The 14,693-nt window shown below is 43.8% G+C and overlaps 1 protein-coding gene across 2 annotated transcripts in view; it reads left to right on the top strand.

Annotated features, from left to right (window-relative positions):
* Nucleotides 1–14,693, top strand: part of lancl2 (LanC lantibiotic synthetase component C-like 2 (bacterial)) — a 55,727-nt gene that overhangs the window by 14,904 nt on the left and 26,130 nt on the right. For both annotated transcript variants that reach the window (XM_071328695.1, XM_071328694.1), the window contains 3 exons: nucleotides 8,208–8,325; nucleotides 9,752–9,959; nucleotides 13,301–13,448. In XM_071328695.1, coding sequence (XP_071184796.1) covers nucleotides 8,208–8,325; nucleotides 9,752–9,959; nucleotides 13,301–13,448 — 474 coding nt within the window. The remainder of the gene's footprint in view (nucleotides 1–8,207; nucleotides 8,326–9,751; nucleotides 9,960–13,300; nucleotides 13,449–14,693) is intronic.

Genomic DNA, 14,693 nt, shown 5'->3' on the forward strand with positions numbered 1-14,693 from the left:
TGTACTTGTGTATTGATTTTAAGAAATGCATTGATGTTTATGGTTAGGTAGACGTTGGTGCAACGACAGTGCTTTTTTCGTGAATGCGCTTGTTAAATCACCCGTTTGGCGAAGTAGGCTGTGATTCAATGATAAATTAACAGGCACCGCATTGATTATATGCAACGCAGGACAAGCTATATAAACTAGTAATATAATCAACCATGTGTAGTTAACTTCTTACTGCTGAGATCGGCTGAGATCCCGTTAACGGGATCGACTTGACAACAGCTAGTGAAAGTGCAGGGCGCCAAATTCAAATAACAGAAATCTCATAATAAAAATTCCTCAAACATACAAGTATTTTAGACCATTTTAAAGATAAACTTGTTGTTAATCCCACCACAGTGTCCGATTTCAAAAAGGCTTTACGACGAAAGCACACCATCTGATTGTTAGGTCAGTACCTAGTCACAGAAAAACACAGCCATTTTTCCAGCCAAAGAGAGGAGTCACAAAAAGCAGAAATAGAGATAAAATTAATCACTAACCTTTGATGATCTTCATCAGATGTTACTCATAGGACTTCATGTTACACAATACATGTATGTTTTGTTCGATAAAGTTCATATTTATATCCAAAAATCTTAGTTAACGCGCCAATGTAATGTTCAGTAATGTTTTGCCTCCAAAACATCCAGTGATTTTGCAGAGCCACATCGATTTACAGAAATACTCATAATAAACATTGATAAAAGATATGTGTTTTACATGGAACTTTAGATAAACTTCTCCTTAATGCAACCACTGTGTCAGATTTTTAAAAAACTTTATGGAAAAAGCACACCATGCAATAATCTGAGTACAGCGCTCAGACACAAAAACAAGCCATACAGGTGTTTTCTATCCAAATCTACTAATTATATGCATATCTTAGCTTCTGGGCCTGAGTAGTAGGCAGTTTACTCTGGGCACCTTATTCATCCAAGCTACTCAATACTGCCCCCAGCCATAAGAAGTTAACTAGTGATTATGTTAAGATTGATTGTTTTTTATAAGATACGTTTAATGCTAGCTAGCACCTTACCTTGGCTATTTGCTGCACTCGCATAACGGGTAGTCAGCCTGCCACTCAGTCTCCTTGTGGAGTGCAATGTAATCGGCCATAATCGGTGTCCAAAAATGCCGATTACCGATTGTTATGAAAACTTGAAATCGGACCTAACTTATCGGCCATTCCGATTAATCGGTCCACCTCTAGTTGGGGGGGGCACACAATGCAAATAGTCCGGGTAGCCATTTGATTACCTGTTCAGGAGTCTTATGGCTTGGGGGTAAAAACTGTTGAGAAGCCTTTTTGTCCTAGACTTGGCACTCCGGTACCGCTTGCCATGCGGTAGTAGAGAGAACAGTCTATGACTGGGGTGGCTGGGGTCTTTGAAGATTTTTAGGGCCTTCCTCTGACACTGCCTGGTTTAGAGGTCCTGGATGGCAGGCAGCTTAGCCCCGGTGATGTACTGGGCCGTACGCACTACCCTCTGTAGTGCCTTGCGGTCAGAGGCCGAGCAATTGCCGTACCAGGCAGTGACGCAACAAGTCAGGATGCTCTCGATGTTGCAGCTGTAGAACCTTTTGAGGATCTCAGGACCCATGCCAAATCTTTTTAGTTTCCTGAGGGGGAATAGGCTTTGTCGTGCACTCTTCACGACTGTATTGGTGTGTTTGGACCATTCTAGTTTGTTGTTGATGTGGACACCGAGGAACTTGAAGCTCTCAACCTGCTCCACTACAGCCGCGTTGATGAGAATGGGGGCGTGCTCGGTCCTCCTTTTCCTGTAGTCCATAAGCATCTCCTTATTCTTGGTTACGTTGAGGGATAGGTTGTTATTGTGGCACCACACGGCCAGGTCTCTGACCTCCTCCCTATAGGCTGTCTCGTCGTTGTCGGTGATCAGGCCTACCACTGTTGTGTCGTCTGCAAACTTAATGGTGGTGTTGGAGTCGTGCCTGGCCATGCAGTCGTGGGTCAACAGGGAGTACAGGAGCGGACTGAGCACGCACCCCTGGGGAGCTCCAGTGTTGAGGATCAGCGTGGCAGATGTGTTGCTACCTACCTTCACCACCTGGGGGGCGGCCCGTCAGGAAGTCCAGGATCCAGTTGCAGAGGGAGGTGTTTGGTCCCAGGATCCTTAGCTTAGTGATGAGCTTTGAGGGTACTATGGTGTTGAACGCTGAGCTGTAGTCAATGAATAGCATTCTCACATAAGTGTTCCTTTTGTCCAGGTGGGAAAGGGCAGTGTGGAGTGCAATAGAGATTGCATCATCTGTGGGTCTAGGGTTTGTCTCGAAGTGAGCATAGATGTGATTTAGCTCGTCTGGTAGGCTCGTGTCACTGGGCAGCTCGCGGCTGTGCTTCCCTTTTGTAGTCTGTAATAGTTTGCAAGCCCTGCCACATAAGACGAGTGTCGGAGCCAGTGTAGTATGATTCAATCTTATGAGATTCCCTAAAAACACGCCACTTCAATGCAGCTATGACCTTTTCGTAGAAGAAGTCACTTGCATAGAAGTAGTGTGTTTTCTTTAGGGAGTCCCATCCGTGGACATTGAAATCAAGGCCGGTCCGGTAGCCATCAACAAGTTAAAAAGGTGCATCTGGGGGGATTTCTTTCTAAATGCTCACTCTGACAATTTATTCAGGACTTTGATAGTCACAACTTCTATGTGCTTAATGTAAAGCAGCTGTTGATATTCACCCCCTCCACTCTTTAAAGGGAGAATCCATATGTTTTGCATAAATGCAAATATCCACGTCTATGAATTAATAGCCAGGGCCCAGTTTCTCAATAGCGATGGAACTTTTTACAAGTGTTTTAACGACGCATGCATTTTACAAAACAACACGTAGGGAGAACTTTCAATAAGTGAGTCGCTAGAGCATGTGTCGATACTGATAGGACCGAAAGGCAGCGCTGCTCTCGGATCAGCATTTTCCATTTAAAATCTTACCTTAATGTTAGAGCCTGATAACGGATCAACTCCTAGAGGGAAATTAACACCTATGGTTGTAAATATTGAGGCAGCTTGTTATAATGCTTAGGCTATGCACTAAATCAATTACTTGGCACATCCTTGCACACATCATTAGGCCTACACATCATGAAATTGAGACTAATTTCGGGTAGCAGCCTAGCTAAATAGAACTCAATTGAACATGAAATTGATTCCAATATGATTGAAATACAGTACCAGTCAAAAGTTCTGACACCTACTCATTCAAGGGCTTTCTTTATTTTTACTATTTTCTACATTGTAGAATATTAGTGAAGACATCAAAACTATGAAATAACACATATGGAATCATGTAGTAACTAAAAGTGTTAAATAAATGTAAATACATTTTTTTATTTTACATTCTTCAAAGTAGCCACCCTTTTCCTTGATGACAGCTTTGCACACTTTTGGCATTCTCTCAACCAGCTTCATGAGGAATGCTTTCCAACAGTCTTGAAGGAGTTCCCACGTATGCTGAGCAATTTTTGGCTGCTTTTCCTTCACTCTGGGGTCCAACTCATGCGATCCAACTTAATTGGGTTGAGGTCGGGTGATTGTGGAGGCCATGTCATCTGATGCAGCACTCCATCACTTTCCTTCTTGGTCAAATAGCCATTACACAGCCTGGAAGTGTGTTTGGGGTCATTGTCCTGTTGAAAAATAAATGATATTCCCACAAACCATATGGGAAGGTGTATCGCTGCAGAATGCTGTGGTAGCCACGGTGGTTAATTGTGCCTTGAATTCTAAATGAATCAGACAGTGTCACCAGTAAATCCCACCCCCCACACCATCAAACCTCCTCTATGCTTCATGGTGGGAACCACACGTCAACCACGTCAGCATGGTTGGAACCAAATATCTAAAATTTGGACTCATCAGACCAAAGGACAGATTTCCACCGGTCTAAAGTCCATTGCTTGTGTTTCTTGGACCAAGCAAGTATTTTCTTATTATTGGTGTCCTTTATTAGTGCTTTCTTTGCTTCAATTCGACCATGAAGGCCTGATCCACACAGTCTCCTCTGAACAGTTGATGTTGAGATGTGTCTGTTACTTGAGCTCTGTGAAGCATTTATTTGGGCTGCAATTTCTGAGGCTGGTAACTCTAATGAACTTAGCCAGTTTTATCATAGCGCCTGATGGTTTTTGTGACTGCACTTGAAGAAACTTTCAAAGTTCTTCAAATTTTCCAGATTGACTGACCTTCATGTCTTAAAGTAATGATGGACTGTAATTTCTCTTTGCTTATTTGATCAGTTCTTGCCATAATATGGACTTGGTCTTTTACCAAATAGAGCTATCTTCTGTTTGCCACCTCTACCTTGTCACAACACAACTGATTGGCTCAAAAGCATTAAGAAGGAAAGAAATTCCACAAATTAACTTTTAACAAGGCACACCTGTTAATTGACATGCATTCCAGGTGACTGGAAGCTGGTTGAGAGAATGCCAAGATTGTGCAAAGCTGTCATCAAGGCAAAGGGTGTCTACTTTGAAGAACCTCAAATTTACAATATTTTTTTTATTGTTTAACACTTTATTATTATAATTTTTTTGCTTACTACATGATTCCATGTGTTATTTCATAGTTTTGATGTCTTCACTATTATTCTACAATGTAGAAAATAGTAAAAATGTTTTAAAAAACTGAGTAGGTGTGTCCACACTTTTGACTGGTACTGTATATAGGCCTATGTAGACTACTCTATTTTTCTTTCAATCTCCGTTAACCCAGAACAAAAATCTTCCGTAATTTGGTCAGAAATTTGTGTACCACTTTGTCTACGTAGTCTGTCAACGAGAGATTGCACTGTTGTAGCCTCTAATGGCATTTGCATTGTGACAGTCCAAGAAAGTCTGTATTGACTTAGCTGTTGATGCTGAGCTGTTCTTTTACCGTCTCAAACCAGTGGAGCAGTGAAATTGAAAATGCATTCTGGATATGCATCACAAGAGAATTGCTGAGGTGGCCTATTTATTTATTTTTTAAATCATATCGTTCAAAGACACAGACGACCCGCTAAGGCAGATTGTAGCTCTGGGGTGCTGGATGGAGGCCATCGGAGTTACCCAAGCTGTCACTCTGTTATTTTGGCCTGGGAAAGGGAGCTGGTTTGTGTCAGTCTTTTGGTGTTTGTGTGTTGTTTTGTGAATTGAAGGTGTGCTCCTCCGTTCCTTACTTCCAACCAATGGATTGTGTGACTGAGCATATACAGTTGAAGTCGGAAGTTTACATACACCTTAGCCAAATACATTTAAACTCAGTTTTTCACAATTCCTGACATTTAATCAGAGTAAAAATTCCCTGTCTTAGGTCAGTTAGGATCACCACTTTGTTTTAAGAATGTGAAATGTTAGAATGATAGTAGAGATTTATTCATCTTTTATTTCTTTCATCACATTCCCAGTGGGTCAGAAGTTTACATACACTCAATTAGTATTTGTTAGCATTGCCTTTTAAATTGTTTAACTTGGGTCAAACGTTTCCGGTAGCCTTCCACAAGCTTCCCACAATACGTTGGGTGAATTTTGGCCCATTCCTCCTGACAGAGCTGGTGTAACTGAGTCAGGTTTGTAGGCCTCCTTGCTCGCACACGCTTTTTCAGTTCTGCCCACAAATTTTCCATGGGATTGAGGTCAGGGCTTTGTGATGGCCACTCCAATACCTTGACTTTGTTGTCCTTAAGCCATTTTATCACAACTTTGGAAGTATGCTTGGGGTCATTGTCCATTTGGAAGACCCATTTGCGACCAAGCTTTAACTTCCTGACTGATGTCTTGAGATGTTGCTTCAATATATCCGCATAATTTTCCTCCCTCATGATGCCATCTATTTTGTGAAGTGCACCAGTCCCTCCTACAGCAAAGCACCCCCATAACATGATGCTGCCACCCCCCGTGCTTCACGGTTGGGATGGTGTTCTTTGGCTTGCAAGCCTCCCCCTTTTTCCTCCAAACATAACGATGGTCATCATGGCCAAAAAGTTATATTTTTGTTTCATCAGACCAGAGGACATTTCTCCAAAAAGTACACTCTTTGTCTCCATGTGCAGTTGCAAACCGTATTCTGGCTTTTTTATGGCGGTTTTGGAGCAGTGGCTTCTTCCTTGCTGAGCGGCCTTTCAGGTTATGTCGATATAGGACTTGTTTTACTGTGGATATAGAAACTTTTGTACCCGTTTCTTCCAGCATCTTCACAAGGTCCTATGCTGTTGTTCTGGGATTGATTTGCACTTTTCGCACCAAAGTTAGTTCATTTCTATGAGACAGAACGCGTCTCCTTCCTGAGCGGTATGACGGCTGCGTGGTCCCATGGTGTTTATATTTGCGTACTGTTTGTACAGATGAACGTGGTACCTTCAGGCATTTGTAAATTGCTCCCAAGGATGAACCAGACTTGTGGAGGTCTACAATGTTTTTCTGAGGTCTTGGCTGATTTCTTTTGATTTTCCCATGATGTCAAGCAAAGAGGAACTGCTTTTGAAGGTAGGCCTTGAAATACATCCACAGGTACACCTCTAATTGACTCTAATGATGTCAATTAGCCTATCAGAAGCTTCTAAAGCCATGACATTGTTTTCTGGAATTTCCCAAGCTGTTTAAAGGCACAGTCAACTTAGTGTGTAAACTTCTGACCCACTGGAATTGTGATATAGTGAAATAATCTGTCTGTAAACAATTGTTGGAAAAATTGCTTGCCATGCACAAAGTAGATGTCCTAACCGACTTGCCAAAACTATAGTTTGTTAACAAGAAATTTGTGGAGTGGTTGAAACACTTAGGTTGGAGTCACTAAAACTAGTTATGTGAACTTCCGACTTCAACTGTGTGTGTGTAAGTGAGCAGCTGCCTGTGTGCCGAGTCTGTGCACGTCTCCCACCCTAAAGCCCCTGTTCAATAGAGCAGAACAGCGCTGTACGGTGTAAGCCTAGGTGTGTACGTGTGTGCTTTGGTGCGCGCACATTCTGGCTCAGAGCAGAGGTGTGCGTCTCATCAGCATTCCCCACACACACAGTACTGCCACAGAAGATCGTAATCACCATGGGATCTCACTGCTTTGGCTCTTTGGCTTTGACAAAGCGGAACTGTCTGAACCCAGTCTTCTCATAGGGCTTTATGGCCTATGCTCCTCAAACTCAACTCTGGACCTCAGTGAACTCAACTCTGGACCTCAGTGTCTTTTCATTGTTCCCCTCTAATCAGGGACTGATTTTAGACCTAGGACACCAGGAGGGTGCAATATAATTAGCAGTTGGAACAGAAAAACAGCAGGCTCCAGACCTCGTAGGGTAAGAGTTGAATGCCTCTGTCTCTCTGCTATTTGCAGGTGTTACAGAATGTCACGCAGGCCTACACCCTCCACTCTGTACCGGTACCCCCTGTATATAGCCTCCACATTGACTCTGTACCGGTACCCCCTGTATATAGCCTCCACATTGACTCTGTACCGGTACCCCCTGTATATAGCCTCCACATTGACTCTGTACCGGTACCCCCTGTATATAGCCTCCACATTGACTCTGTACCGGTACCCCCTGTATATAGCCTCCACATTGACTCTGTACCGGTACCCCCTGTATATAGCCTCCACATTGACTCTGTACCGGTACCCCCTGTATTTTGCCTCCACATTGACTCTGTACCGGTACCCCCTGTCTATAGCCTCAGTATTGTTATTTATTGTGTTACTTTAACTTTAGTTTATTTAGTAAATATTTTCTTAACCAACAATGCAGTTCAAGAAGTAGTTAAGGGCTTGTAAGTCAGCAACTTGCCCACCTGAGTGCTCTGTATTGGGGATCACTTGTAGAAAGCTCTAAGTGCAAAGGTGCATGTCTCTTCACAATTCCATGGCTCTCGACTTCCTTTCAAGACTATAACACTGGCTCTGGCTCGCAAGCTCTTTTCAAAACTCCAGTTTGACTTTAAACCCCCTTCCCACACCCTAGCCTAACCCTAGCCCTTGATGTGATTTTAACGTAGGCCTACCTGGATTTAGTTGAGTCATTTTAGGTCTGGTCTCCTCCGAGCGGTTTGTGTTTTAAAAGGGCTGTCCGTACCATTTGTGTACCATTGTCTCCCTTGTACACGGTTTCATGGACTGGAACTGGAAGACACAAGGAAGATATGGTGTGGTCATGTGTTCTCGTACCCTCCTCCTCTATCCCGCCACAGATCAGCGAGGCGTTCCAGAAGAAGGTGCAGAACAAGATCAAGGACCTGCTGCAGCAGATGGAGGAGGGCCTGAAGACGGCCGACCCCCACGACTTCTCCACCTATACGGGCTGGACAGGTCAGTGACCCAGACCACAGGTCAGTGTTGCGTAGACTGATCTTCAGTTATGATTTCGAGACCTCGATGGGATTGAAGGTGAGAGACGGTTAATCATGTCTCAAGGGTAGAAAAACTAACCTCTGACTCCTACTCAGTCATCTCTGACTCCTTGTCAGACTCCAGTCACCCAAGTCATAGACAGTTCTCTCTGAAATCGCACGGCAAGCGGTACCGGAGCGCCAAGTCTAGATCCAAAAGGCTCCTTAACAGCTTCTATCGTCAAGCCATAAGACTGCTGAACAATTAATCAAATGGCCATTGACCCACCCCCACCCCCCCTTTGATTTTACACTGCTGCTACTCGCTGTTTATTATCTATGCATAGTTACTTTACCCCTACCTACATGTACAAATTACCTCGACTAACCTGTACCAATGCACATTGACTCGGGACTGGTGCTCCCTATATATAGTCTCGGTATTGTTACATTTTATTACATAATTTTTTTACTTTGGTTTATTTAGTAAATATTTTCCTAACTATTTGTTGAACTGCATTGTTGGTTAAGGGCTTGTAAGTAAGCATTTCACGGTAAGGTCTACACCTGTTGTATTCTGCGCATGTGACATACAATTTGATTTGATTTAGGGCTATAACCCACTGTTTGATCTAAGGGTGAAGGATGTTGACATGGAGAGGCTTGAATGTCGAAATGTTCATAAACACAGGACTCCCAGTGCACTGCTATTATTGCTAAATATTGGAAGCAGGCATTTGTGGACCATAGCCTCTGGGTGCATGACCTGGTTGACCATGGATGATGTCAGTCCTGGGCCGTTCCACTTACCATGAACAGTCCATCTTGAGGGTTACAGTAATGACATTGTTACGGTAATGACATGTGGTAATGACATGGCAAATGTACGGTTACGGTAATGACATAAGACAGATGTAGCAATGGTTTGTGACAGCTGGTGTGTATGCGTTGTTGTGACCATTTTACCTAAGCCTTAGGTCTAGGGGAAGTGATACTGGCTGGGTACTCGTCCATAGTGCTATCCCTGTGAATTTTTGTTTTGTATCTAGCCTAAGATGTATTTATTGCTCCAGTGAGTGAGATATTTTGATTAAGTGGACTGTCAGAATGCCTCTTTAGACCTACATATTTCATGGCTAACGGAACACAATTTGACGAGCCAAAGTGAACTGTAGTTGAAAGTTAAATTCTCAGCACAGAAATACCCCATGCCTTCCCTTACCCTGTTTAGCACTCCTGCTACTAAAACGTGTCCTATTATGATCGTGTTTGGAATTTGTCCACAACTATGTTCAGATAGCTTCTGCATCAACCTCTAAACCGATTAGAGAAAATTAGCACCGATTTATGAAATCGGTTTAGAAAATATGCCAGTTATGAACGAGATTCATTTTCCCCGTCTATAGGTATCGCCCTTCTCTACCTGCAGTTGCACCGGGTGACCTGCGAGGCCTCCCACCTCCAGAGGGCGCTGGACTATGTGAAGAGGACCCTGAGGATCCTGAACGGTCGCAAGGTCACCTTCCTGTGTGGGGATGCAGGGCCACTGGCCGTGGCTGCTGTGGTGCACCACCGCCTCAAAAACCAGACAGAGAGTCAGGAGTGCCTCACCAAGTAGGGAACTTTTAAAAACTCTCTCTGACTGCAGTAGAAATATTGTTGTTCTTTTTAAAGCTCCTTTCTTTAATACTGGATTTGTTGTTGGCTTTAACACCAGAACCTCCTGGCCTTTCAGCCTATAAGTACCCGCTAGAGAACGTTGCCGGGCGCACCTTTAGCATATGCATCAGATGCATATCAACCCGCAAGGTGCGCAAACATAAGCACCACCACTTGATAAATAGTGCATCAACTACTATAAAGGATTAAATGCATGAAGAAATATAAATTTCCTTGCATCTGTCAATTACAAGATGTGCCCATTTCTTCATGTACAATTTGACAACTGATAAGCCTAATATTGGCACTCAGGAGATTATTGTCAATTTAATCTTGTCAAAAGGCTAACTCCTATTATGTGTGAAATTAGTTTAGGTGTAGTTTCGATGGGCCGGCTTTGCAAGCTGACGGGGATCCATCCCCCCCCGCTCATCAACTCCGAGGCAAGGATATGTTTTGCATTATTCTAAAGGCCGACAGAATGTTTTTGTTTCCCTTACAATAAATGTCATTAGTAATAGCGTTATAGTAAATAAAACAGCCCCATAACAGCTTCTTTTTACAAAATAAAACGTCAAAGATGATGGTATCAACCTGCAAGGCGCATGGTCAAATTATTTGCTGCTGATAAATAGGCATAACACTAACTCATCATTCCACTATTGTCTTTCTAAATTTAAATCAACCTCTTCACCCTCCTTATCCTTCAGTTAGGCCTAATTTAAATTCAATTGTGGAGTAAGGTGCACAATTATCGCTCATTCATTCAGTGAGGAGAGAGAGAGAGAGAGAGGCATTAGTACCTGACTGGGTACCAACGTCCTACAGCACATTGTCTTAGCGGGTTAGGTTGGGAGTAGGTGTGAAAAAAAGCAGGTTAAAAGGCTCTAAATACTTTTTTGTTTGTGATTTCAAAATTCTGACACGAGCAGTGTAAAATACAAACATTTAGGAAAAGTCAGGGAAGGAGCAGGACATGGCTTATATTTTTTGACAAAGTCAAAAGTCCGTGACCGTTGACCTATGGCGGTTCTAGTGTTAACTTGCTGACCTCATTCTCCCTACCTCCTCCTTCATTTTCTTCACGCTCTCCAACCTTCTCACACTGACTTTCTCTCTCCAATACTCTTTTACTGTCTTTACCTTTTTTCACAATCTTTGTTTTCTCTCCTTTTACTCTCTCTACCAGTTTCTCACTTGGTCATTTTTACTCTCCACTCTTTTTCCTCAGGTGCACTGTGTTCTTCATCAAGAACCATTCAGTTAATCCCTACACTATCCAACATGTCAATTGTCCTTAAATTCTTTTCAGTCGCAAATCTCTGCTTATCACGGACAAATGTCTCTCCCATGGTCTGGGGCTGGAGTGGTGTGTGTAATGTTGAGTGGCGTGAGAGGTTGTAGCTAAACCTATTGGCCCTGCCTGCCTCTAGTACTCTATCTGGTTCTGTTAGCACGCTGATGGAACTAACACTGGAGCTCACAGCAAGGGGCTGATTAAATGTCTGAACCTCATTACACACACACACACGCACACACTCCCTACTACTCACAAAGGCCCCAGCAAAGGCCCTCTTGCTGTCATCAAAGCAGTCTGAGCCTACATGTTTTTACATCAAATGCATTCGGAAAGTATTCAGACCCCTTGACTTTTTCAACATTTTGTTAACAGCAAACAGCAAAAACAGGTTTTTATTATTTTTTATTTTTTTATTTTCAATACATTTGCTATCACATATACATAAGTATTCAGACCATTTACTCAGTATTTTGTTGAAGCACCTTTGGCAGCGATTACGGCCTCGAGTCATCTAGGGTATGCGCTTGGCAAACCTGTATTTCGCTACACCTGCAATAACATCTGCTAAACACGTGTATGTGACAAATTATTTGTATTTGGGGAGTTTCTCCCAGATCCTCTAAAGCTCTGTCAGGTTGGATTGGGAGCATCACTGCACAGCTATTTTCAGGTCTCTCCAGAGATGTTATATCGGGTTCAAGTCTGGGCTCTGCTTCACTGTAGGGATGGGGCCAGGTTTCCTCCAGATGTGATGCTTGGCATTCCGGACAAAGATTTCAATCTTGGTTTCATCAGACCAGAGAATCTTATTTCTCATGGTTTGAGAGTCTTTAGGTGCCTTTTGGCAGAACTCCAAGCAGGTTGTCATGTGCCTTTTTACTAAGGCGTGGCTTTCGGGGAGCGGCAGGTAGCCTAGTGGTTAGAGCGTTGGGCCAGTAACCGAAAGATTGCTGGATCGAATCCCCGAGCTGACACGGTAAAAGTCTGTCGTTCTGCCCCTGAGCAAGGCAGTTAACCCACTGTTCCCTGAGTGCTGAAGACGTGGATGTCGATTAAGGCAGCCCCCCCGCACCTCTCTGATTCAGAGGGGTTGGGTTAAATGCGGAAGACACATTTCAGTTGAAGGCATTCAGTTGGCCACTCAATCAGAAAGGCCTGATTGGTGGAGTCTGCAGAGATGGTTGTCCTTCTGGAAGGTTCTCCCATCTCCACAGATTAACTCTGGAGCTCTGTCAGTGACCATCGGGTTCTTGGTCACCTTCCTGACCAAGGCCCTTCTCCCCCGATTGCTCAGTTTGGCTGGACGGGCAGCTCTAGGAAGAGTCTTGGTGGTTCCAAACTTCTTCCATTTAAGAATGACGGCGGCCACTGTGTTCTTGGGGACCTTCAATGCTGCAGAAAATGTTTGGTGCCTTTCCCCAGACCGGTGCCTCGACACAATCCTGTGCCGGAGCTGTACGGACAATTCTTTCGACCTCATGGCTTGGTTTTTGCTCTGACCTACACTGTCAACTGTGGGACCTTATATAGACAGGTGTGTGCCTTTCCAAATCATGTCCAATCAATTGAATTTACCACAGGTGGACTCCAAGTTGTAGAAACATCTCAAGGGTGATCAATGGAAACAGGATGCATTTGAGCTCAATTTTGAGTCTCACAGCAAAGGGTCTGAAAACTTATGCGAATAAGGTATTTCTGTTTAAAAAATGTAATACATTTGCAAAAATGTCTAAACCTGTTTTCGCTTTGTCATTATAGGCTACTGTGTGTAGATTGCATTTGGAATACTTTCCGAATTCACTGTACATGGGATCCAATTTAATATAATTAGGGACTGTGACTCAATCCACCTCTGTTTTGGCTGTTTTTCTAATGTGTTTAATTTTCTTTTGTGCATTTATTACGGAAATAGTTCTGTTAGTACATGTTTTTCCTGAGTATTGTGTGTGTGTGTGCCTGTCTAAATCTGTGTTAACATGCGTCTCCCCTCCCCCAGGTTGCTCCAGCTGCAGCGTGGAGTGGTGTCTGCGGACTCTGAGATGCCGGATGAGCTGCTGTACGGACGGGCCGGCTACCTGTACGCCCTGCTCTATGTCAACAAGGAGATAGGACCAGACACTGTGGATGAGACCACCATCGCCAGGGTTAGAGCAACAAGCACGCCCGCCCGCACGTACAGTACACACAGTGGACGGGACCACCATGTCAATTATAGTGCAACAACACACATCATCTCTAACACGGCGTAAACATTCTGGTTAGCAACCGGGAAAAAAAACTACAAAGTCAAATCATAATTTACTAATTTGCAAAGCACAGAGGGGACAGTATCTAACATACTCTCTGGCTGCTGTCCAGTACTCGTGTGGTGTATGTGTATATTCACACGTGTGTGTGTGTGTGTGCGCGCGCGTACTGTGTAGCGTAGGAGTGGATATTCTCCAACCCCAGTCTGTCCCCCTGTCTTTCTGGTAGACAGATGGTTATTGGAGCAGCGATGGAACAACTTCCCTGTAGAGCTGTTTCACACAGAGGTGTAACGGAGAAAAATGTCCCCAGTCACAAAAATATGCACAGTCAAAGCATAGTTTAACTATTCTCTTCCCTCTGGAGGAAAACCTTAGTGGTTACAGCTGGGACTTTTCCACTACGTCTATACTACTGTACTCGGAAACATTGGCCCCATTTAATCCCATTGGCCTAAATGTACCGTTTGCCTTTCGAGGATCATATCACCTCTTTTATCTGAACCTTAATTGCTAATCCTTAGAAGTTCCGTTCCTCTAGGGCTCCAATGCCTCTGTCTTCCACTACATTAACAGCTCATTAGGAAAGATCTGTATGCTGCTCTCTCTCTCTCTCTCTCTGTCTCTCTCTCTCTCTGTCTCTCTGTCTCTCTCTGTCTTTTCCCCTTTTCATCTCTCTCTTTCAATTCTCTCTCTCTCTGTCTCTGTCTCTCTGTCTTTTCCCCTTTTCATCTCTCTCTCTGTCTGTCTGTCTGTCTGTCTGTCTGTCTGTCTGTCTGTCTGTCTGTCTGTCTGTCTGTCTGTCTGTCTGTCTGTCTGTCTGTCTCTATCTGTCTGTCTGTCTGTCTCTCTCTCTCTCTTTCTGTCTCTCTCTTTTCCCCTTTTCATCTCTATCGATCTCTCACTCTCACTGTGCAGGTTCAAGATGATGCTATTCTTAGCCCCGGTAGAGAGCCCCAGTGCAGGCTAGAGGGTAGGCATCAGCCCCCTTCATGCTCCATCAGGATGGGGAGTGAAGGTTCATGCGAGGGCCAGGCCCTTAGGGTTTAGGGTAGGCCTGGAAGAATGGATCACCTGAGCTTGTGCCCACTGCCTGCGTCACCCTCCCATCAATTCACCAGTTACTGTCTGACTGTGCCCACG

The sequence above is a fragment of the Salvelinus alpinus genome, chromosome 10, assembly GCF_045679555.1.
Source record: "Salvelinus alpinus chromosome 10, SLU_Salpinus.1, whole genome shotgun sequence".
Classification (NCBI taxonomy): Eukaryota; Metazoa; Chordata; class Actinopteri; order Salmoniformes; family Salmonidae; genus Salvelinus; species Salvelinus alpinus.